Raw genomic sequence first — 22,383 nt, forward strand, 5'->3', positions numbered from 1 at the left:
TTGATACAATATTCCAGATGCTGGGCAGATGTGGATTCGCTCTGCTATTTTTATCTTTCCTGTAAACAGTACAAGCTTTATGTGCCAGTCTAAAAAACTGCATGTGCTACTGAAAAAATCCTTATGTAGCACTCAACGTTATAATCTAAAAAATGGGCAGATTCCATTAAAAAATGAGAGAAAACTATTTCAAGACACTATGTAGATATCTATGAAATCTAGAATTTTAGTAGAAGCCGGTCTTTCTAGAGTCATGGCCATTATCTACTTAGTCTTTAACAATCCCATATATACAGCACACTTCCAGCATGTAGATAGAGAATATTAAGCACAAACACAGACTGTTATCACAGGGGAACCTATTCCCTAAGATCTCTAGAGTCAGAGGAATATTAATATTTCCAAATGGTAATTCAGACAAAATGAATCACAAGAAATTGTGATTTTACAACAAACCCCTGAACATGGTCTCCAGCATGTAGCAGGCTGTGTCACCTCAAAAATATGGAATGGTTTAGGTTGGCAGGGACCTTAAAGATCATCCAGTTTCAACCCCTCTGACATGGGCAGAGACACCTTCCACTAAACCACGTTGCTCAAAGCCCTGTCCAGACTGGCTTTGAACAATTCCAGGAATGGGGTAGCCACAACCTCTCTGCATAACCTGTTTCAGTGTCTTACTATCCTTACAGTAATCTAAATCAGCCCTCTTTCATCTTAAAGCCATTCCCCCTTGCCCTATCACTACAGGCCTTTGTAAAAGGTCCCTCTCCAGCTCTCTTGTAGCCCCCTTTAGGTACTGCAAGGTGCTATAAAGTCTCCCCAGAGCATTTTCTTCTCCAGACTAAAGAGCCCCAGCACTCACTCTGTCTTCCTGGGAGAGGTGTTGCAGCTCTCTGATCATATTCACAGTCTCAGCATGTCCACACCCCTCCTATGTCAGAGCCCCCAGAGCTGCAGGTGGGGTCTCATCAAGCAGAGGGAGAGAATCCCTTCCCTCTCCCTGCTGGCCATGCTGCATTGGATGGCCAGTGGGGTGCTGAGCCACGTCAAGTTTCTCATCCACCAACATCCCCAGGCTAATCTGTACCTTGTCATGGTAAAAGTATGCAAGAAAGTTTAGATTTAAGATGCTAAATTCTGAATATTCATCTTTAAAATTTTCCAAAATTCCCAAGCTTATGGAAATCAGCTTGTTATTCTTCTCAGAATTTGTATTATACCATCACAGAGGCACTACTGCAAAACCAAGAATCTGAAGGGGCACTAAAAGGTAAAAAAAAATAACAAAAAATAATCAAGCTTTTTTTTTTTACTTGATCACAAGCCAGAAAGTCAAGGCAGTTTCTGGTTTTCCCAAAACAATATGAAGACTTACCTTACTTACTTAGTTTTGTTATTATAATAAGCAAAAAGCTAAGTTTATCAGTTCCACAATTCTAGTGTCAAGAAAATAAGAAATCCATCTCAACCATTTTCAGACTTCATTCTGATTGGAATACTTCTCCAACTGACAACAACCCATAACTTGTCAGTTATCTTAAGCCCCATAAACAACAGTAGTAAAAACAGTGCCTGGCTTTAAGCTTGGTAATCATGTCCTCTTTTCAAACTTTTGGTTTAAACTTGGTTTTAAAAAGACTGAAGCATACCAAACATTCATTGGCAAAGAAAATATCTGAAAGTATCTCAGTTCCATAGAAGGCAGAGCTGATGCTGATAAAAGCTGACACTGTGTGAAACAGGATTGTGCCCACAAACTCTGCTAAGCAAGGCAGCCCAGTACCAAACAGCAACACCATTGTAAACATTAGCTTTTCTCCTGCAAATTTTTATTATCTACTAAGATTAGCACAACAGCAATGACTGGTCTAGTACTGTTAGAAAGCAACACATAGACAGAATACAGCCTTGTTTTCATTTACCATTTCCCAACCCCAGTTTCACCTTGTCACTCTCCAAGCAAAGGGAAAACTACCAATGAATGTCTCCCTTAATACACAAATGAGCAGAAAGAAATTTCTTTCTTCAGCGTCTGTGAATGAAAGGCAGCAACAGAAGAGTTAATGCAGCTAGTCTTCAGCTGAGTGAAATTATTACGGGCAGATATTTTTCTGCAATAGAAAAACACCTGCAGCTTCTGTGACTAAGGCAAAGACACTTGATTCAGCACAGTTTCTTGTGGCTGATCTAGCTACTAAATAGTTGTAGCAAATTTAAAGGGAAGGACGGAGAAAGGACAGCAATCAAGTGGCAAATAATTCACTACTCCAAGTTTAAAGAAGTAACTTTCCTGTTATTTTTCCCACAATCAGTTTCATAGAATCTATCACTGGTTTTGATTTGCCTGGAGGCATCAAAGTACCACTATTCATGGAAAACACTGCCAGCACCAGGAAACTGAAAAATTTTAAAGAAGCTCATTATCATGCTGATTTACATGGAAGTTTGTTTGTTTTCCAGAACTAATGCATTTTTGGCATACACTTCAAAAGCTCTAGAAATCATGTGATAAACACTTATCATATGATAAATACTTTTCAAATTGTTGAGAGGCCTTCGACCACCGACCACCTGTGGCTGAGCTACAGTTCTGTGTCCAAAGGCTTGTTTTTCTGAACAGAAAAAAAGCTCACAAAATGCAAAGAATCCAGACACATTCCCCTCCATAACATGACACAAAATGAAAAAAGGTTATACTGAAACAGGATTTAAAAAGCACTTCAAGATTATTCTCCTTGTATTTTGCTTTAAAAAGATATTAAAGACTTTTAAAACAATTTAAGCATAGAAGCAGTATATACTAGAATACGCACAGCTATATGTGCCCAAGTTCTGCTGTGATAAACTGGAGTACTTCCCTTACTGATGGATTTAGCTGCACTATCCCACATCAGCAGAAGGCTAGGGATATAGTCCTAACATTGTCATTACTGTTTCATTACATTTCAGATTTCTGCCTGTCATCAGACCCCACTGCAGTTAGAGAAAGATTATGCTAACCAAGGCTGGGATCATATACCTTCAATATAATAAAAGTTGGGGTACATGTCTTAAAGTTGTGAATCCCACTGGGCTTTGAACTCCAAGACATAACAGCTGTTGAACTACTGACTTAGACAAAACTTTAAATGCTCTGAAGCATTACCAAAGAGTATCTGAGAAGTTCCAATTCTACCACCTTGAACACCACAACAGAATCATTGACCTCATCAGGCTGAGTACTATGAAGGATAAAAAAAGCTTGAGTTGTTTCCTATGACACAGCAATCCAGGACTTGTGTCAGAATTCATGTCTTCTCCTTGCAGACTACAGTGATGCAATTTTTGCTCCTGACATGTTTCTATAACCAGCCCAACTTCCCAGGAAAAGGTGAAGGTATTTGCAGCACTTCTGAAAGAAATGTGGGGTGAAATTATACTGTAAGACACTTTTGACCCATTGGCTGCCTCTTGAATCCCCCTGACCTCAGCGAGACAGGAGCTACGCTGTTTATATCCAGCCTGTGCCAGGGCACAGGATAAAGCAACAGCTGCAAGCCCTCTCTTGGCTCAGCCTCAGGCACCCGTGTTGCTGTTCAAAGGTAGCCTGAGGCTAAAGCAATTCACAGCCCTCGTGAAGTGCATCGCAACCAGAGCCTACTGTGTTCACAGATTTCACCTGCAAGTGGCAAACCATATTGAGGTCTTCCTAAGCAAGACACTACATCCATCTCAACTGCCAAATTTTAGCCCCATAACTCCTTTGCAGCTTCTCCTCCACGTCCATGGAAGCATCAGCATACCCTAAGTATCTCCAGAATACAGGTTTGCAGTCAGAGTTTGAATTTGAGGCTTGTGATGCTGACAAAAGATAGTGGTGTCACTGCGTGTGACCTCCACACACAGCCCCACACCCTCCCCCTTTTTGCAGTCCATGATGGATTGGAACACCAGGTGAGTACTGCAGGAGGAACTGTCTGAATGCATAATTAATGCACAGAGATGGGGGAGCCAAGATGTTCAGGATTGACTTTGGTGCACGTTGCCTGCATAAGGGTATAAAATGCTGGCAAAGGCTGGGCCAGCTGGTCTCCATGTGCTGTAAGCAGCTTCCAGGATGGAGCCCCCTCCCGGCATGGAAGCTTGCAGCCTAAAGATGGGAAACATTGACTTTTTGACAGTGAGCAAAAAACACTAAGATCCAGCCACACATGGAGATAAAATCCAAAAGCAGCTATATAGGTGCTTTTCTGCTTTGGAATGGTGAACTCTCCAAGGCTAAAGACTGTATTTTTCTAGCCAAACCTGCTTATATTATAAGCCTTTAGACATAAATTGTTGACCAAATCTGAGACTAAGTGGACCTAGCCACATCTAAACTTCTCTGAGTTTAGAAAGCAAGGGGGTCTCACTGAAGCTCATAACTGGAGAGACCATGAACCTAATGCACTATTATTTGTTTTAATAGATGACAGAGTTATTTATATACTGAATTACAGCAGTATTTGGACACTGAATTAGCAATAAATCAAATAATAATCATGCACATAACTACTGTATCTTACTTCTTGTTCCTGGCTAAAAGCCTTCTCTTGACTACTCTGACCCAAGACCATCCTGAGGAAACCAGAACATCTTGAGTTCTTGACTAGGTTTTGCACATGTCCTTACAAGTCAGAAGAGCTTTACCTCAAGGTAAACCAGGAACATTAGTTACTTTTTAACTAGCATGTGCAAGTGTAATTTAACAATTAAAAGAGCAGGGTATGATTACACTGATAAAAGAGGAGCATGACTGCAGAACATAATAGAAGCTACCACATATCTACTATAATTTGTCTATTTTATGGAAGGATGGAAATTAAAGCAATGTAATTAGCCCACATAAGCAAACATGTCCTTTATTTTTCTTTGACCTAATTTTGTGACTTCAGGTCTAAGAGAAACAATTCCTAAACCTATGAAGAAAGAATATGCTACACACAGCACAGCAAGACTGAGCAAGCATGCAATCACTGCAAAGGAGATGAGTGGCTGGGACTCACTGAAAGTCAACTTGAAATGCAAAAAGGCAGAACTGGAGATCTGCTTGCCAACATCTCACAGTCAAACAGCATTGTAAATTCCTTCAGAGCAACTTAGGAACTATATGAAAAATATGTTTGCATATAATTCTTAAAAAAAAAGAGTAACCTTTAGAATTTGCAGACTGGTATGCACAACCAGCACAGTTCTTTCCTCCTACCATAGGAAAAAAAAAAGCTTTATCACAACAACATTCACTGATACAAAGAATTCCAGAAAATGTTGCAAGTTTTATTTTAAAAAATAGATGAAACCAAAACCTTCTTAACTGCAGTGTTTTCAAGGGCCATGTGACAATAATTGGTCTTCATAACTAAGAAGACCAATCTCTTTAAGGTCTCTGCCAACCTAAACTGATTTATGACAGTAACATACAGACTTATTGGATTTTACCAGGCTTGTTACTGCCATTTAACACCAGCCTCACAGACTTAAATACAAAAGGACTACAATACTGGTATATTAAAGGGTTTTGTTGTCAGAATATTTGGCTTGATGTCACAATGCAGAGCTTTGCTTCAGGAGACACCTGAAGTCGATCTAGGTGTGCAGCAGTACACAGAGATGAAAGATCAGATCCCAACAGCTCTGGCATTTTACTAAAGCAGCACAATATCCAGCCCAGCCTCTCATCCACCACCTTCTGTTCTGAAGATGGTTGGTTTGCTTCTCTTTGTACTTTTTTATTCTGCGGTATATATATCTCTTGAGATTTAAAGCAAATGCATCCCTAGCCATTGAGTAACCTGCATGGGAAAATAAAGGAAAGAAAAGATTTTAAGTATTCCTCAGAAAAACAGCAAACCCTGCCTGCTGAAGTAAGCATCAGAGCAGTAACCCTTAACTCCACCACTACTCACTGTCACACCCAGAGGCAAAGATAAACTTCAGCAGGAAGATATGATGAAGTTTGTTTAAGAAGTTATTGCCCTCAAACGTCATTCCTGTCAGAGACTGCACTCTCTGTGGCAGAGCCAGCAAGGGAAGCTGTGCCGCCAGCTAAGCTGCAGTGTTTATCACACTGTATATTATCCTAAAGCAGTGACAAGTGTTTACTGCACCCAATACACTCAGCCTGCAGGCTAAAGAAGGTGAAGAATCCCTGCCAGGTCTGAAGTGGGGACGCTGGCCTTCCGAGGGCAGAGGGTTTCAGGGCAGGCAGCTGGGGGACAGGCAACAATGATTCCCCAACAGGTGCCAGAGCCTGAAAAGTAGGATCCAGCAAATGTATTTCCTCCTTCCCCTTTCACAGCATAACGTGAAGAAAAAGACTTCCAGGGACAAGAAATTAGGGTTAAAAGTGGTTCAACTAGGGTACAGAAGTAAGGAGGATCCATGTTTCAGTCTCTGTTTGGGCTCACTGCCAAGTCTTGGCTCTGGATGAAGACAAGTTTGCAGAGACAGGTGTCAGATCGTGCATTTTGGGGCTGCCTTATTACACAGGATATTGATTAGAGAAGTTCATATATAGCAAAACAGCAGAAATAGACTTCAGAATATTCCCCTATACTCACAAATTATCTGACAGGTTCCTGGATTGTCAGAGGAATACTCATTTATCTCAGGTCAGCATTTAGCTCTATTTCTCAGTACACCATTTTCTCTCTAGCTTGTCTTCCTTTCAGCTGATTTTCATCCTGCTGACTGTATAATTTCTAAATGCTGTGGTCAAATGGTCAAAGAACTATTCCAAGCCTCAAAACAGATTGATGCACATCCCTCATGAGGGAAAACCATGATCAGCTACAGAGACAGGATTTCAAAAACCAAAACGGGAACATGCAAAACCTGTAAAACTGTACTTTGTACACTCCTTCACTTAACACTGTAGCCAAACCTTATTGCCTGGCACTTCAGGAACTAAGATTTGATAAAGTTTTGAATAGACAAGGAAAAGCTACATTGTTTCTAACATCACCCTTCCAGAGGTACAGGTCAGACATTTGACTTTGACATTATGTTTGCTTTCTTAGCACATCCAGAACAGAAAGATCCTTTGCAGCTATGAATCATTCTACCTGAAACATCACTATAGCCAAGTCACACTCACCTTTTCACTATGTCTCTCAAGCTGTTTATGAATGCACTACAGTGCCTATAGTTTGATTTCCTTCATGGGATGATTCTGAAGAATTCTGAAAATTTTCAGTTAGCTCCTAGGCTCACTGTTCCTAAGGAAAATTGATTTTATTTTCTGCAAAAAAGCTTCACACTACTGCCCTGTGCCCAGTTTTAGTCGAAAAATATTACCTTTCTTTCTTCCCAGAGATACTGTCAATGCATGCAACCCTACTTGTTGCTCCTCTATTAGGTAGATATCATTGCCCATTTTTGAAAAACAAATTATTTTGCTGACAGCTTGTTTCTAGCACCACTGAGCAAAGAAATCTTAGATTTCTTTTACCAAGTTCTTATTTCATGACTTGTAAGTTTGCTTTCATTAAGTGCTGTAGTTCTCCTTTAGCAAAGCAGCACCTTAGAAAGCTGATTTCTTAAGATCAGGGTCATCCTGCATTACCTGCAGGTCCGCAGTACCTAACTAAAGGCATTAAGTCATGCTTCCATTCATGATAAGATTTCAAATGATGGGAAGTCAGTAATGACTACACTCAAGGAAAAACACATATACTCTGATTATGGAATTTAAGTGGGTTTGCAGCACTTTTCTCAGAGTTCTACTGAGAAACCATCTACCAGAAAACCTGCCTGTAGACAGGAAAGAGGTTTCTGTTTAGGTTTTTCATTGCACTGAAGTTTGCTGATTTTGTCACAAAAGGTACTTATAGATTCATACTGAGTAAGGTAAATAAATTTGCTTTGAAGGGGGTTGTCTAATAGCCGAGTAAAGGCTACAATTTCAGGTATAGTCAGGGAAAAAGGCTCATGGATAACATTTTTAACAAAGAGCCATCAATACTACTCACAATGAGATGCTCTTTTGGTCTTTGCTGCTCAGTCATTAAGCATTAGTAGATGGTTAAGGTTCCACTAGTAAACCAAGAGATGGCAACAGGCAAGCATCTCTTAGAGACCCCACCACAAAGCAAGAGTAATTGCTTTTCAAGGTTCTGCCCCTCAGCTACAGAAAGTAAACATACACTGTAAGAGATATCTTCATTATGGGAAACACCTGCTTAATATCTTACCCAGGCAGCAATAAAACTTCTTTAGATGTTTTTCTTTTTAAAGTGAACACACAGGAACTTCCTTACACAAAGTTCATCATGAGCCATAGGAGCGTTCACATTAAAACTTATTCTTAATGGTGTTCTTCTTAAGAACTGAATAGATGCCAGCAATCCAGGCATACATTACACAAACTAATCATGGTTGTCCCCATGGCTGATCTCAAATTGTTGCTACTGGAAAGAAATCCACAAAAAGTCTATTTTTAACAATCTCATCCAATTAGTTTTAAATTAAAAGAAAATGGATATAAGAGTGTTGAAGGTGTGTCCAGTAAAAAAGCACTTTACTATTAAAAGTGGTATTAGTGATAAAATTATCTTGGTCCAACAAGATGACTTGAATCAAAAGTCTGCATATTCAAAATTTAGGGCACATTCCTAGAGAAGAGACATTCACTTCAGAATGCAGTAATTTAAGAATCCCTTTTAAATAGCTGTTTCAGACTCTCAGTGCAATGCACAGCAGGTGTGTGTCTAATACATTAATAGCACTGTTAGTAGAAATGGAGGAATAATTTTGTGTTGATGAGTACATTATTATGCTTACCTTCAGAAGGGCTATAAGAGAGATTGCTAGGTTGTGTTTGTGTACTAAGACACACAAAGAATATATTACATACTTGTCAACCTTGCTAGCAGAGACATAACAAAAAAACTCTGACGGGGGGAAAAAAAAACAGACAAAAAAGGATGTGAGGTTCCTCAATATTTGGTTGGCTTTTTGGGATGAAATGGACTCAAAATCACATGAGAATTTAAAATAAGACTAAAGTTTTAAGAAATAGTCTTTAACCCATCTCATGAGTAAAAAAAAGTTCTTATAAAAGACGAACCTCAACATGGACTTAAAGTGTACTTTCCATCTTTGGAGTCTGTGAATTTCCGGCATTTCCTTATGCTGGCTCATACAGATAGAAGAAAAAACGTCTATCAGTATGCCAGCAAAATGTCCACATACTCACCTTGATTAGTTTATAGTACCTATTGGCTCAGAGGATTCCAGAGCTCAAAAAGCTCACAGCTCTCTCCCATAGTGCCAAACCAGCCAGGTGATTTTGAGTGGAGAAGGGACAGCAGCTTTCTTTTGAGCCATCAGACAGACACCTGTCACCAGCTGGACGCTGAACAGGGTGGGAAATATCCACAAGTCCTCCTCAGGACTTGTTCAGAGCAATACAGGATCGCTTTGTTCACATACAAGCCAATATCACTGTTCAGTCTGGAGTGAGAGTGGTGAACATGAAGCCTCTGGCCGAGCCAGATCAGAGCCTGGTGTGTCCCGCTCTAAGCTCCCCATCAGGCTGGGAACTGGAAGAGGGCTCTCATCGAAGCAGCCCAGGAGGAGCTCTGCTATTCCTTAAGACTGGGCTGGTACTGTAGGATCCACGGTCCTGCTGGAGCAACGCACCGTGGCGACTCAACGGGCTACTCTGAGCCTCAAAATCTTCCTCTCACCTTCTCCTGCTCCCTGTGCTGGACGCATTACACGAGGATCCCTTCGCACCCATCTCCCTGTCCCCACACCCCTTGCCAAGAGCCCCGCTTCCCGTCTTCTCCAGCGCCCCGTTCACGGAGCGCTCCCCGTCCCTGCCGGCCGTGTCCCCGCACGACCCGGGCAGGCGGCGCGGGGCAGGCTCGCTCTTCAGCCCCCGCCCCCCGTTCCGCCTCAGCCCAGCCCGCTCACCCGCGTCGTAGAACGCGTCCAGCACCGCCGTCTCGCCGAAGTCCAGCTCGCCGAAGTTGACGGTGCTGAGCTGGGCTCCCTCGGCCTCGCAGGCCCGCAGCAGGCACTGTCGCGCCCCGGCCTCGGGGCTCCGTGCCCCGGCGCCCGCCTTGGGCGGGTCGTTCAGCACGTACACGGCCCGCAGGCAGCGCGGCCGCGGGGCTGCCGGGGCTGCCGAGCCCACCTCGGCCTCCGCCGCCTCCGCCGGGCCCCCGGCCGCCGGCTCCGGCTCTGCTCCGGGGGGCACCGGCTCGGCGGCCGCGCTGCCGCCCGCGGGGCTCTCCATAGCGGCGTCGAGGGATGAGGGGTCGGGGGCTGCCAGCAGGTGCTCAGGCGGGGCCGCGTCCCATCGCGAACAGCTGGGCAAACCCCGCGGCGAGGCGACTCCCTCCCTCCTCCTGCCGGCCCTTCTGCCCGCGCTTCTCTTCGTTCCCGGGCGGGCACGGGGACGGGACGAGGCGAGTTGAAGGCGGCCGGCACGGAGCGGGGCTCAGCTCAGCTGGGGCACCGCCCTCCCCGACCGAGACAGCCCGGAGAGCCCAGCGCGGAGTCCGGCTCCACCCCGCCGTGCCTTCCCGGGGCAATGCGCCCGCTCCTGTCCGCGACCTCAGCGGCTCTGAGAGGGAGCGGCGCCGTCGGGGCGATCGCGCCCCGTTTATCACTCGCCCTGCCCGCCCCTCGCCGCCAGCAGCGCCCCCGCGCACCGCCCGCGGCTCCGCTGCCCGTGGAGCGAAGGCAGCTGCTGCCCGTTTGTCTTCCCGCTGCTCCAGCGCAGCTTCTCCCCTACTGAGTCCCCTGTCCAGTAGTTCACACGACTTTGACCACATTTAAACTGTGTCAGAAGTTTGGGTAATAGCTCATCTTTAACTTCCTTCTCTTTTTTTAATAATTTCCCACGATTATGACAAAATAAGCTTCTTGTAACTCTATAGCAATTCCTGGCTTCTTTATAAGAACAAAATTATTTTTTATTTTCTAACACATTTTTCTTATTAACTACACTGGTGATGGCAGCCTGGGGTTTGGCACAGCTACTGGTCCAGGCACTGGTGCATGTGCCTGGATAACTTCGTATCTCAGCCTTGTACCGCAGCTGTCAAAAGTCGCCCTGCAGAGAGCACAACCAACTAGTTGATCAAGGGAACGGTGGAAAAGCACAGTCCTCCTGCAAACTTGTGTTTGAAGTGTAAACCTATCTGGAAAGCTTTTTCATTTTATTTTCCACTCATGGTGACAGATGTAGCTTTAAACAAAAGGTGTCTTCGCCTTTTGCTGCAGTGTGAAGATTGTGTGGCTACCAGAGACAATGATTTTACGCCATGCTGTAATCATAGAAACAGAGAACTGTTGAGGTTGGAAAAGACCTCTAAGGTCATGGAGTCCAACTGTTAACGCAGCACCACCATGTTCAGCACTAAACCATATCCCCACACCCACATGTGAACACCTCCAGGGATAGTGACTCAACCACTACCCTGGACAGCCTATTACAATGCCTCACCATCCTTTCAATGAAGTAATACAACAAAAGCAACAATCAAAGGCTTACAGCATGGTATTTTCCTCTCTAGGTGTCTTTCTGTTTGGGATTAAAATTAATTTACCTATAGAATATGAGAAATGCATAGGCTTAAGTTTAATTGTAACTTGCTTACAACTTAGCATGAATAGGCCCTGCACAAAGCATTATAGGTGAACTGGAAATGAGCTCCCTTTGTCAGCATGGCTGGCTCAGCAGGGGAGGAAACAGAGAAAGACCAGATACTTCCAGATAAGGGCTGAGACCTTGGTACCTAGTAACAAAAAAGAGGATCCCAAGGTTGCACCAAGCCAGAAGATAAGAGCAGTTAATGGCCTATCCATGTGCACATGGATGAAGAATCCAGTGAGGTGTTGGAAGATTCCCAGACCATAAATTTCTATTGGATCAAGAGGTGCACATTTGGCACGTGAAGATCTTGTGCACAGACTGAAGGGGATTTCTTTGTTCAAAGTCCCTGTCCAGGTAACGCAGCTCAAGCTAAAATAAACCCAGGGATTTGATCTCTGTGACACCAGGGATTGTTGATAAGAATTGCAGTAGCCAGTATTTCTAAGAAACACTCCAATACATGGATAGCATAAGCTCTGCAGTATTCATGTTTACTTAGTGGCTCATAAGGATTTCAGAGAGAATGTGGATAAATTATTTAATAGACAAACCTAGTTCTCATTTTGGAAAGTTTGGGGCAAATAAACCTTTGGACTTGGTCCACAGGTTAGGCATGTGTAGGTGCTTTTTTGACAGAAGCACTAGAATATTAGACTTTGGAGGAATGACATGGCCACCAGAGATCCCCCCCATTCCTGGCAGATTTCCTCTTTGAGTAAAGAGGAATAGCAAGAGTAAGCTATTGTATGACACACCAAGTCTATTAGCCTTGATCCAGTAATGCACCAATTACCTGATATAATAGGAGAAAAATCGAAGTCCCCATTTAGAAGATAGTCAGTGTGCACACTGAGCCTTCCATCAATAAAAAACACTAGCACATAAGTTTATGATCCTCCCCAATACCAATCCCACTTTGTACTTTTTGAATTATAAAAAAGTTGGTTGAATAGCTGTTATTAAAACTGAAAAGTACAGTGCTGTCAAAGTTAAGGGATTATTTGCAAGGAAAGCTTCCTCTTATTCAAGAACATTCTCAGGCTTTTAGCAACTAATATGCAAGAAAATGAAATTGCAATTCAATGTGTTTAGAACAATATTTGCATGGTGTGGTGCTTTCTGTAACCTTGAAAATTGTTTTAGTGTCAATTTTCAACAAATAGGCTGGGATTGCTTAATGGGATGCTATTGAGGCATAGTAAACAAGTCTTTTGTGCCTTACAGAGATTATAGAAATTTAGGTTGTTGTGGGTCTAACACATGTCTTCAGGTTTCATTTTGTAGTTTTTATAATTTGCTACTTCTTAAAATTACTTGAGAGGTCTGTCTCTTGGTGTTGAAAGAGAGTGATAGTAGATATTTTACATGATGATAAGTAAGAAAAGAATATTTTCCCCTTGTCTTAATTTTGTCTTTTAAACAATCCTCATTATTCCTTGGACATTTTTCCTAGCAATCTATCATTTATTTTCCGTAGTTTAACCTGATGCAACTTGTTCAGAGTTTATATTCTTTCTTTCAAGCTAGAAACAAGGACCATTTTTAAATGAAAAAGCTTTGTTTTATAGACTGTGACTGTCTTTAGAATCTGTGGCTTAGTTCTAGCATGCCTGACATTTCCACTGAGCAACAGTATCTTCAGCTCTTGCAAGTCGCCTGAGTGAGAATAAATAGGAGATTCAGACTTTGGGGTATTTGAACTGTTTCTGTGCAAACCAAAAAGTGTTAAATGTAGAAGGAAAAAAGGTGAGTAATGCAATACTCTTTCCTCTTTTTGGAAAAGTGGTCCAGTAATGAGGTTATAAAAAGAGCCACTTTGCTCCTAGAGCTACCCATTTAAAAGTCCAGGCCAGAAGCAAATATTCAGCTTCTATATCACTTTCCAAGACTTTCTGCCTTTACATAGAACCCAGCCTACCAAGCACAATTTGTGAAGTCAACATTTGCTCTTTTACAGAACTGTAAAGATGACGGCACAATTTTCTCAGTCAGCACTTTACACCTGTCAAATCCACTTAGTGCAGAATATTAATTACCACTTTGGCAAAGAAAATAGATGTCCTTGAAACCACCTTTATTTTTTTATTTTTTTTTAATTTTGTAAATCCCTGAGCAGCATAACTGGGCTAAGGGGAGTAACCCACTCTTCCTTTTTCCCCCAGTGTTAAAAACTTTCAGTTCAACCTGTGAAGGAAATTTCAAACTGTAAATTTACATTAAGTTTGACTCCACAGGCAAATGTGTCACCTTTCCCCAAATGTATCTACAGCTACAGCTTCCTTTTTTTTTTTTTAAAGAAAACACAGACTAGAACTATCATAAACGTCAATCTGCAATTTCATTGCTCTCTGACATTTTCACCTATAAAGAGGCTCCTCCCATTTTATGCAGCATCAGGGAAAGCCAAACTCTCTTGGCTCAGGTAAATAGCAAATAAACCAGAAGACATTGAGGTCCATGGAGAACCTGCAGATTTGAGCTGTTGCACTGAGGTGCAAATCCACCTGGCCATGCCCTGGCAGTATTTGCTGAAGGATGCCCACCAGCACAGTGTCCATCACACCTGGTGCAGAGGTGCCTGTGCACCTCCACAGGCTCTTGGCACTGAGCACCTCAGTTATGGGCACATCTTTAGCCATGGCTACATCTCCCCTGCCCTTGTGTCCCAGGGAGAGAGCCACAGCTCAGGCAAGCAACAGCATCCTGGACTTCTCCAAGGAGCTCTGGCAGGGTAACAGTTGCCTTGCATGAACATGCATCCAAAAATCCTGAATTCTATATCCTAGATGTGAGAATTTTTTTTATATATATTGTGAATATCAGGCATTAGGGAAAATATTTGGATGTTCAGATTGTTTCCTGGCAAGCCACTGTACCAACTCTCCACAAGATAAAGCAATTTGTGGTGTTTAAACTATTCCAAGCAAACATTTTGTTAGTGGATCTTTTGGTGTTACTGCTGCTAGTGTGCTACCCCATTTATTTTCAGTCACAGTGAGCAGGTCTCCAGGTAATCCTAGAGATACTGCTGTCATGTGATGACAAGGAAGAGTTGATTTCTTTACTGAACAGGAAGTTTTTTTTCTGAAGTATGAATCCAGACTGTCTGTATGAATCCAGATATTTTCCAAGTCATTATGCAGAAACTTTACTTGCTTTTAAATAAAATTATGTGAATCCTCCTCAAGAATAATTCTCCCTAATAAACTGCTTAGATTTGTTCAAAAGTCAGATTAAAAATACTAACTCTGTATAAATGGAATCTAAGCAACAGGGATAATTCTTGAAGAAAAACTTAATGAAGATGACTTAAAAATGCCATAAAGCTTTAAAAGTTGACTTGCAGAAAAACACACCTCTTTTGCAAGGGGGAAACTTGGATGTGTCAGAGTCATGTGAAGTCATAACACCTTGGCCATCAGATTATCACTAGAACTGGGTTCAAAGATCTCAGGGATTCCTCTTGCTTTTTACTTCAGTGGACAGTGTGAGACCTCACAAACTCATTTGGCCTGATAAAGAATGAAGGCAAAGAAAGTGACTGCTGGGTCTAGGAATATAATCCCTAGCACAGCTTTCTGTTCAGACTCCCAGCTTTGCAGAGAAGAATGTTGTACACAGCATCTGCTCCTCACCACCCCTAGCAAGTGAAGGACAGAGTGACAACCTGTGTGACAGACAAGGTTAGTCAAAGGGGGATTGTTCTCTTTCTTTGCTCTCCACCTGCCTTGGAGAAAAATAACTTTATAGACACACCTTGTGTGCTCATATGCACACAGAGAAAAGTGTGACCAATTCAAAATTGGCTTTGACTCCAAATTCCTAATCTTCTTTAGTTTTTGGTACATCTGGCACCCTAATAAAAAATTCTTGCCTTTGGATTTTGTGTACTTTGGGAGCAGGGATGACTAAAGAAAACAAAGTAGAAGTAAAAAAGTATGCAGGTATTCTCAATAGCTTCCATAAAACCAGCATTTCACTTAGAGAGGAATGCCTGCATTTGAAATAATAAACCAAACCAACAGACCACCAGTAAATAACATAGAAAAGTGAAGGAATAAAAACCCACTCAACATTTCCTGAATCTCTATCAAAGCAGAACTCCCACTTTTTGTACATCTGATGGTTGGCATTTCTTTCTATCAGACAGTTCCATTGTATCAATGATGCAAGACTTGGGCACATGCATTTATAAAGTCTGCATTTATAAAAATTTTTTCTGATTTAGGTACCTGTGGCTCTCTCGACTTTCTCACTCAGTTCATGAACTAAGGAGCAAACAGCCAGCTTAGAGCCAGAAGTTAACTCAAGTTCTCTAAAATACAGTTTTTAATCAATTAGTCAACCAGTTTTCAACATATTTCATATAACTTCTAGTTTATATTTCAGATGGGAGAAAACCAAGCCAGGCCCCCATTCAGAAAGGACCTCCCTTGGACTTTGAAATTTCTGAACCCTTACTAAGATGACAAATGTTAGAGAAAACCTCAAGAAAACCTAGGGAAAAAGAAAACTTTTGGCTTAGGAGGCTGGAGTCTTCACCTGGTTGTCTATAAATTTCTCAATATTTGCATTCAAGTACAAGATATTAATAAATAACAATATAAGTCCTAGATTTCTCCACTCATACAGCATCTTGGCACGATGAATGTTTTCTCCTCTGCAGTCCTCTCCAAACCAGCAGGTCCTGAGGGTGGGAAATACACATTTCCCTAGGGAATAAGAAGAAGCTGCTTACAAGCAGCAGTTTCAAGAGGTCTGGTTTAAAATGTTTGCATGGGCAGAAGATTAAATAGTCTTACCAGGACTGATAAATTTTTTTTGTTTTCAGCTTCATCAAAGTATCTTGACTTCTTTATGTGTCATGGCTCATACCATTTTATGAAAATATTGTCAGTTTTAGCTGGTCTCAAGTTGTTTCTCACTGAGGAAACATTCATGGTAAAGACTACCTGACCGTTAATTTTTATTCCAGTCAAGCAGTTGTGTCTTCTGATTAATGAAAGCCCTACAAAATTGTGTCTGTAGCAGGGAAGACAACCAGGTCACTCCTATTGTAAAAACAATAGAGAGGACTAGAATATGTGGTTTATTTTTATTGACATTGACATGAGGATACATGGGGCTTAGAAGCTTCACAAAAGCAAAGCTTTCAGTGCTGTTTGAAAACATTTTAAGTATTTGTCATCACAATGGTTTTGCTGTTACCAGTTGGGACTGTGAATAGCAAAGGAGTTCTGAGGAGGCAAGAACTGCTTTATAATGACAAATAAAAAATCTTATCTATTATGTTGATACAAAAAAGTACTATTAAGTAATTCACCTTCATGAAGTAGCTGTGTGAACAGTCATGGGAGAAGCAGGCAGTAATATGTAGGAGCATAGCTAAGGCACCTAGCAAGACTGAGAGCAACATCAGCCTGTCTTGAAATTTCTGGCAACTATTTTCTCAGCTTGCATGTTGCTCATGCTCTGAAGGTGTAAAGTCATTAGCATTGGGTCTGACTTTAATATTTGGGCTTGGCTAGGTGGAGTTCTCAATATTTTTAATAGTAGAATCCAAATGTGTGTAACACTCAGCAGTCTGGTCCTGAAGCTCTCCTGGTTACACAGTGAGACCTACGTGTGATGCCAGACACTTTGTCTTCTCTGCTTTGTCAATTTGTATTCCGTTTATTCTTTGCTAGAGCAGTGTCCCATGCTCGAGACTATTAAAGTTGCTGCCAAATAACACGTCACTGCTGTACAGTTAGAAAATTTAATGGTCAGACACATTGTCACTCAAATGCAGTCCCTTTTCAGACATCTATCTGCCAGAATGATAGGAATCATTCCAGAAAAGTTTTAAAATGCCATAAGCAAGACCTTCAGCCCATCACTGTGTCAAATCACATTTCTGTCAAAATGCCAAAGAATTTCTTCCTGCACTTCACAGTAAAAAGCAAGTTAAATAATAACCTGCTTCCTGTTCTAATCCAACACATCTAGAAAGCAATGAGCATTCCTGACCTTTTTTTTTAGGAAGCAATACATTCTTTGCTAATAACCTTGTAATGGAAACATCTACCTCTTCTTTTTATTTGGGAAATTCCAAGTAACAGCTATTTGAGGAAAAGAGTTCTATTGCTGATAGCAGTAAGATTTCCAGAAGCAGTAGTAAAAGGTATCTTTTTTGTTACCTAACAGCCTTGTTTCTTCAAAAATTTAAATCCAATTGTAAAACTGTGAATCATTTCAGTATTGCTCTGGAGAGTTCTCAGCTATTCAAACAGCATCAAAGAAGTAGAAAATCAGGTTAGTACTTTGGCACACACAGGCACTAGGACAAACATCAGATACTATTTTTTAAATCCCCAAATGGAAAGACCAACAGCTTTCAGATTTCCATATGGCACACACACTGCTGCAGTGTGAAAACAACATGAGGAGAGTCCCACTGGCTTTCTGTTTAACAGAGGCACAGCAACACCTTGGTCCAGCCTACAAAATGATGCCAGCCAGAGCCTGCAGAAGGCAACCAGTTTACCTGAGCAGCATCACCACCTTCATTTAGGCAGAGGTTGTGGGCTGTGCCCTTAGGTGGGCAGTCGCTCTTCTCTGAGTCACAGGGGTACTGGGACATGAGGAAGGTGTCAGATTTGGGACAAGAGGAAATTTAGAGTCTGAGATTGCTGCTTTTTATAATTTTGCAGGGGAAGGCTGAGGAAGAATGAGGCCTGAGTCAGGGCACACAGAAGGTGAGTGAAATGAGGATAGGAGAATTCAGGCTTACCCCAGACTTGCACTCAGCTGGAGAGAGCACACTGGTGACATCTAGAAGCTTGGAATCAACACTTAGACGGAATCAGCCTTATTGACTTTAATATATCTCAATTAGATCGAGTCCAATATTGAAGCCTGTAGTTATTGCAGTAATGTGATATCCTTCTTGTGTTAAGAGCTCCCCAAGCACAGCTTACAGAGCTTATTTCTGAGGTGAGCAGGTTCTTCAGGTTAGAGCATCAGTTTTCCATTCCCCTGAGATCAGTGGCATACCAGGCACAACTGTGTAATCACAGCACAAAAAACCTCTACCTCTCACAAGAAACACGCCAAACATTAATTTCTTCAGCACTGGTTTTGCGGGAGTCTCAACATTTACATCACGTCTCCCCCTTCCTAGCACTTTTATTTGCTAAATAGCTGAATCTGTACTTCCAACAGTAAATTTGGCTGAGATCAGTAGATCTGGCTCCTTGAATCCAGAGCAACCAAATTATCTAGCAGTAGCATTTTCCATACAGGTGCACTTTCTTTTCTACTTATCTTTCATTAGCTGTTCTCTGTTTGGTCTGTGCTAGGAGAAAGAGCATGGTACACACATTGTGTGATTGAGCTTTCTCCTTTACTTGGTGTGCCCTTTGCAATGAAAATCATCCCCAGAAGGGGATAAACCCATAGGTAATGGGTCGTCCTGTGGCAGGGACAACTGCCCAGCTTAATTTTCACTAGCTCTGACATAAGCCCAAGTAGTGCCTTCACAAAACCCCAAACTCTTCAATCGCTGTTACCCGAGGAGGTGAAGAGCAGCCAGATGGGCCCCTTTGCTAAAAGGATGTTTGCTGTTGAGTGGCTGGGATGAAGGACACAGGGAAGGGCTTGCTGTACTGAGGAATATGATGTCCCATGCCAAATGAAAAAGCTGGGTCTGGACTCAGTGAAGTGAAGGGGTTTTACCAAGACAGTTTCAAGAACAGATGTTTCTTTAATGTCCTGACATTCAAAACTGGTTTTGAAGTCTGCTCATTCTTATCTAATTTGCTTTGGTGTTCTAATTTTCAAGTTTTCTCCTCTGAGAAACAGCCTATTAGACGTTTTAAGATCATACTGATAAATGCCAATTTTGTTTTCCTGTGATTATCATCAGCTACATTCTCCAGTTGCTTTTCCTACATGAAAAGAAGGAAGATAACAGAGGTCAAAGTCTACTTATCTGAGGGGGCTGAGAGAGATTGGTAGGCCCTGCCTCTCTATTGTAACCTTTACATTGTGTCAGGACAATAATTCTCATGAATTTAGTGATTTGTCTAGAATTATAGTTAATTATATTGCTAAAATATACTAATCACTCCAGTTCGTAGGGTAACAATTCAATAAAATTAATTTGCATCTTAAATTTTTCATCCTACAATGCTAACACATTTAAAAACATGATTTAATTTCTAATATTTTAAATAAAAGTTCTCAGGAGCATTAAGCCATTCTGTTAGTTCAGCTGTTTGTGCTGCAGCCCCTCACACTGTTCAATAGTGGAACTGTGAGCACTTCAAGGGGAACTCAGCTGCATCACTGGCTCAAGAAAAGGCTGAGGCAGCATAAAGAAGTCTCTCAAGTGTCTCTCCCTGAGGCTGCCTGTGGTTTACACTCACTACCTCTAAAAGTTTGATTGGAAATCATCTTCATTGAAAGAGAGAACGCCAAACAGCAGTGTGTGGGGTGGATGCAATAACCTTTGTTCCCTGAGCAGGAAGCAGAGGTGGGGATGGCCCAGGGCCATTCCCGGGTGGCACCGAGGCCGCTCATTCCCTGGCACCACACGGCACCGCAGCTTCCTGACGCCATTTAAACGGCGTCTTTTGCTTCCTCAGTTGGTCTTTTCCAGGGTGCTGGCACCCTCTCACCTTCATGTGTGGTGACCTGAAGAAGCTGGTAATTTTCCAAAGGCAGGGAATGGCTGGAGTGGGCAGGCTACAGCTCAGGAGAGGGAAGCAGCTGCAGAAGCTGGGAGTGAATGGGCCGGGTCACACACAACCTAATTCCTCAGGCCAGTCAGCTCAGCCTAAAGGCGCCAAGTAAAATCTAAGTTCTGACTCAAGGGTATTAACAACCATGGATACAATTACCCAATGTTTTGTGTGGGGAATTCAGCTCCACCTCTTCTGGCTCTTTTTAACTTAAGGATTGCCATGAACAGAAGTCGGTATTTGGAGGACGCTGTTGTCACAAAGCCTATGGGAATTGCTGTGCCCAGCAGCACTGCCACCCCCACATAGTTGAAAAGCCTCCTCAGTGCCAAGTTGTACAGTAGATGTTTCTACTTTAAACACAATTCCTGCCTGCTTTGGAACCACAGCTCTCCTGTATGAAAGGTATCCTTCTCACCAGCCTTCACACTTTCCTCATGAATGCATCCCTGTCCAGTTTCCAGCCCCAGGGTCCTTATTTAGAGGAGAAGCAGACACTGGAGTCCTCACACCTCTTCCTGGCCCTGCAGAGACTGCTGATCATTCCTGCAAGCAGGAGCAGTGCCCATCACCCCCACCCAGCCATTCTCTCTCCCTGGCTTGTGGTGCTTGGCGTTTGTGGGAGCCATGAGCAGCAGAGCCTCCAACCACAGCCCCCTGCAGGCCCTGGAGCAGAAACAGCCCAGACAGAGGCTGGAAGTGTCAGCACAGTTGTGGTGTGGCATGGCCAAGGAAAGCACAGGAGCAGCAGGCACCTTCAGCCACGCCAGCCCTGCAGCAGCAAACCCAGGTCTGTGCCCCAGCCCCACGCATGGGGTGTGCGGGGAAGCAGCAGCTGGACAGCCTGGGGAGAGGTGAGCAGGGGACAGCAGGGCATGCTCACACCCCAGGCAGCTCCACGAGAAGAGGAGAAAGGATTCTGTAACTTCAGCAGAGTGTGAACATCTGAGGGTGTTTTACAGTGTTGTCTCACATTGTTTCATTCGTGCAAATTTCAGTACTGACTCTCACAAAGTGTGGTGCTCATGGATACTTCATACACAAATTAGCCCCAAAAAATTACTGCAGAGAGTTTTGTTCAGTCCTTTGACCTGCTAGCATAACAAAAAATTCATCCGAACCTTTTGCTCATTCATAGATGAATTAATAAGAAAACCACAGAAGATGAAATTTTAAATACACTTTTAAGTATTTGCCATCTTACTTCCACGTGGAACTTTTAAAAAGTTCTAAGTGCTAGTATCGTAGATTAAGAAATACTTACTCCTTTTAGAATTAAAGAAGAGCAAAAAGAGAACGTAAAACTGTTTTCTTAATGACCAAAAATTTACTGAATCAAGAATTTGGATATTATCATCCAAAGGTATAAGCCTGATACTTCACACCTGACTTCTACCCATAAACAGAAGTCTGCTACAGGACTGGTATATGGATGTTAATGAAAAGTCATTTTACACAACTCTTCAAACAACAATATTTAATCATTTTCACAACAAAATCACTTTGTACCTCACCAGTGTTTTCTGATTTTCTTTAAATATAAAACCAAACACTTTTAAAAGCAGCAGTATATAGCTACACATTTAATGCATATTTGATATTATTTAGAAAGGGAGAATTGTTGTCTTATGTGAAATACTTTGCATTATTATAATTAAATGCAGCAAGAAGAGCTTGTATTTCTAGTGTCCCCTTCCAGAAAAATCAACTTGCAAAGCAGAGCATTTTCACAAGAACTTATTTAACCATCTTCTACAAAGCATGGTTTGTTAGACTTCTTAGATTTATAAAATGAGAAGTTATCATCTCAACAAGAGAAAAAAAGAAGAATGTAAATTTTTTTCTTTTGGAATCTGGTTCCAAATTAAGACTTTTGTTTTGAAAAGATGGAACACTTCTGAGATGTTTGATGTATTTCTGAGGCACAGCTCAGGAATCAATACTTTATTTACCACAGTTAGAGTAGTCTATCTCTTTGCAGGGAATTAGGAATCCAGAGAAGTTAATTTCTGGATGAATATGGCAAATGTA

The 22,383-nt window shown here is 42.0% G+C and overlaps 1 protein-coding gene across 2 annotated transcripts in view; it reads right to left on the minus strand.

Annotated features, from left to right (window-relative positions):
- MAP3K15 (mitogen-activated protein kinase kinase kinase 15) overlaps window positions 1-10,264 on the minus strand; it is an 80,986-nt gene extending 70,722 nt beyond the window's left edge. The window contains exon 1 of one of the 2 annotated variants that reach the window (XM_014875830.2): window positions 9,940-10,264. In XM_014875830.2, coding sequence (XP_014731316.1) covers window positions 9,940-10,264 — 325 coding nt within the window. Of the gene's footprint in view, window positions 1-9,217; window positions 9,763-9,939 lie in introns of those variants that run through there. The other variant, XM_014875831.2, reaches the window with a different exon arrangement.
- Between the last annotated feature and the right edge of the window lie 12,119 nt (window positions 10,265-22,383).

This window comes from Sturnus vulgaris, chromosome 2 (genome assembly GCF_052056855.1).
Source record: "Sturnus vulgaris isolate bStuVul1 chromosome 2, bStuVul1.hap1, whole genome shotgun sequence".
NCBI lineage: Eukaryota > Metazoa > Chordata > Aves > Passeriformes > Sturnidae > Sturnus > Sturnus vulgaris.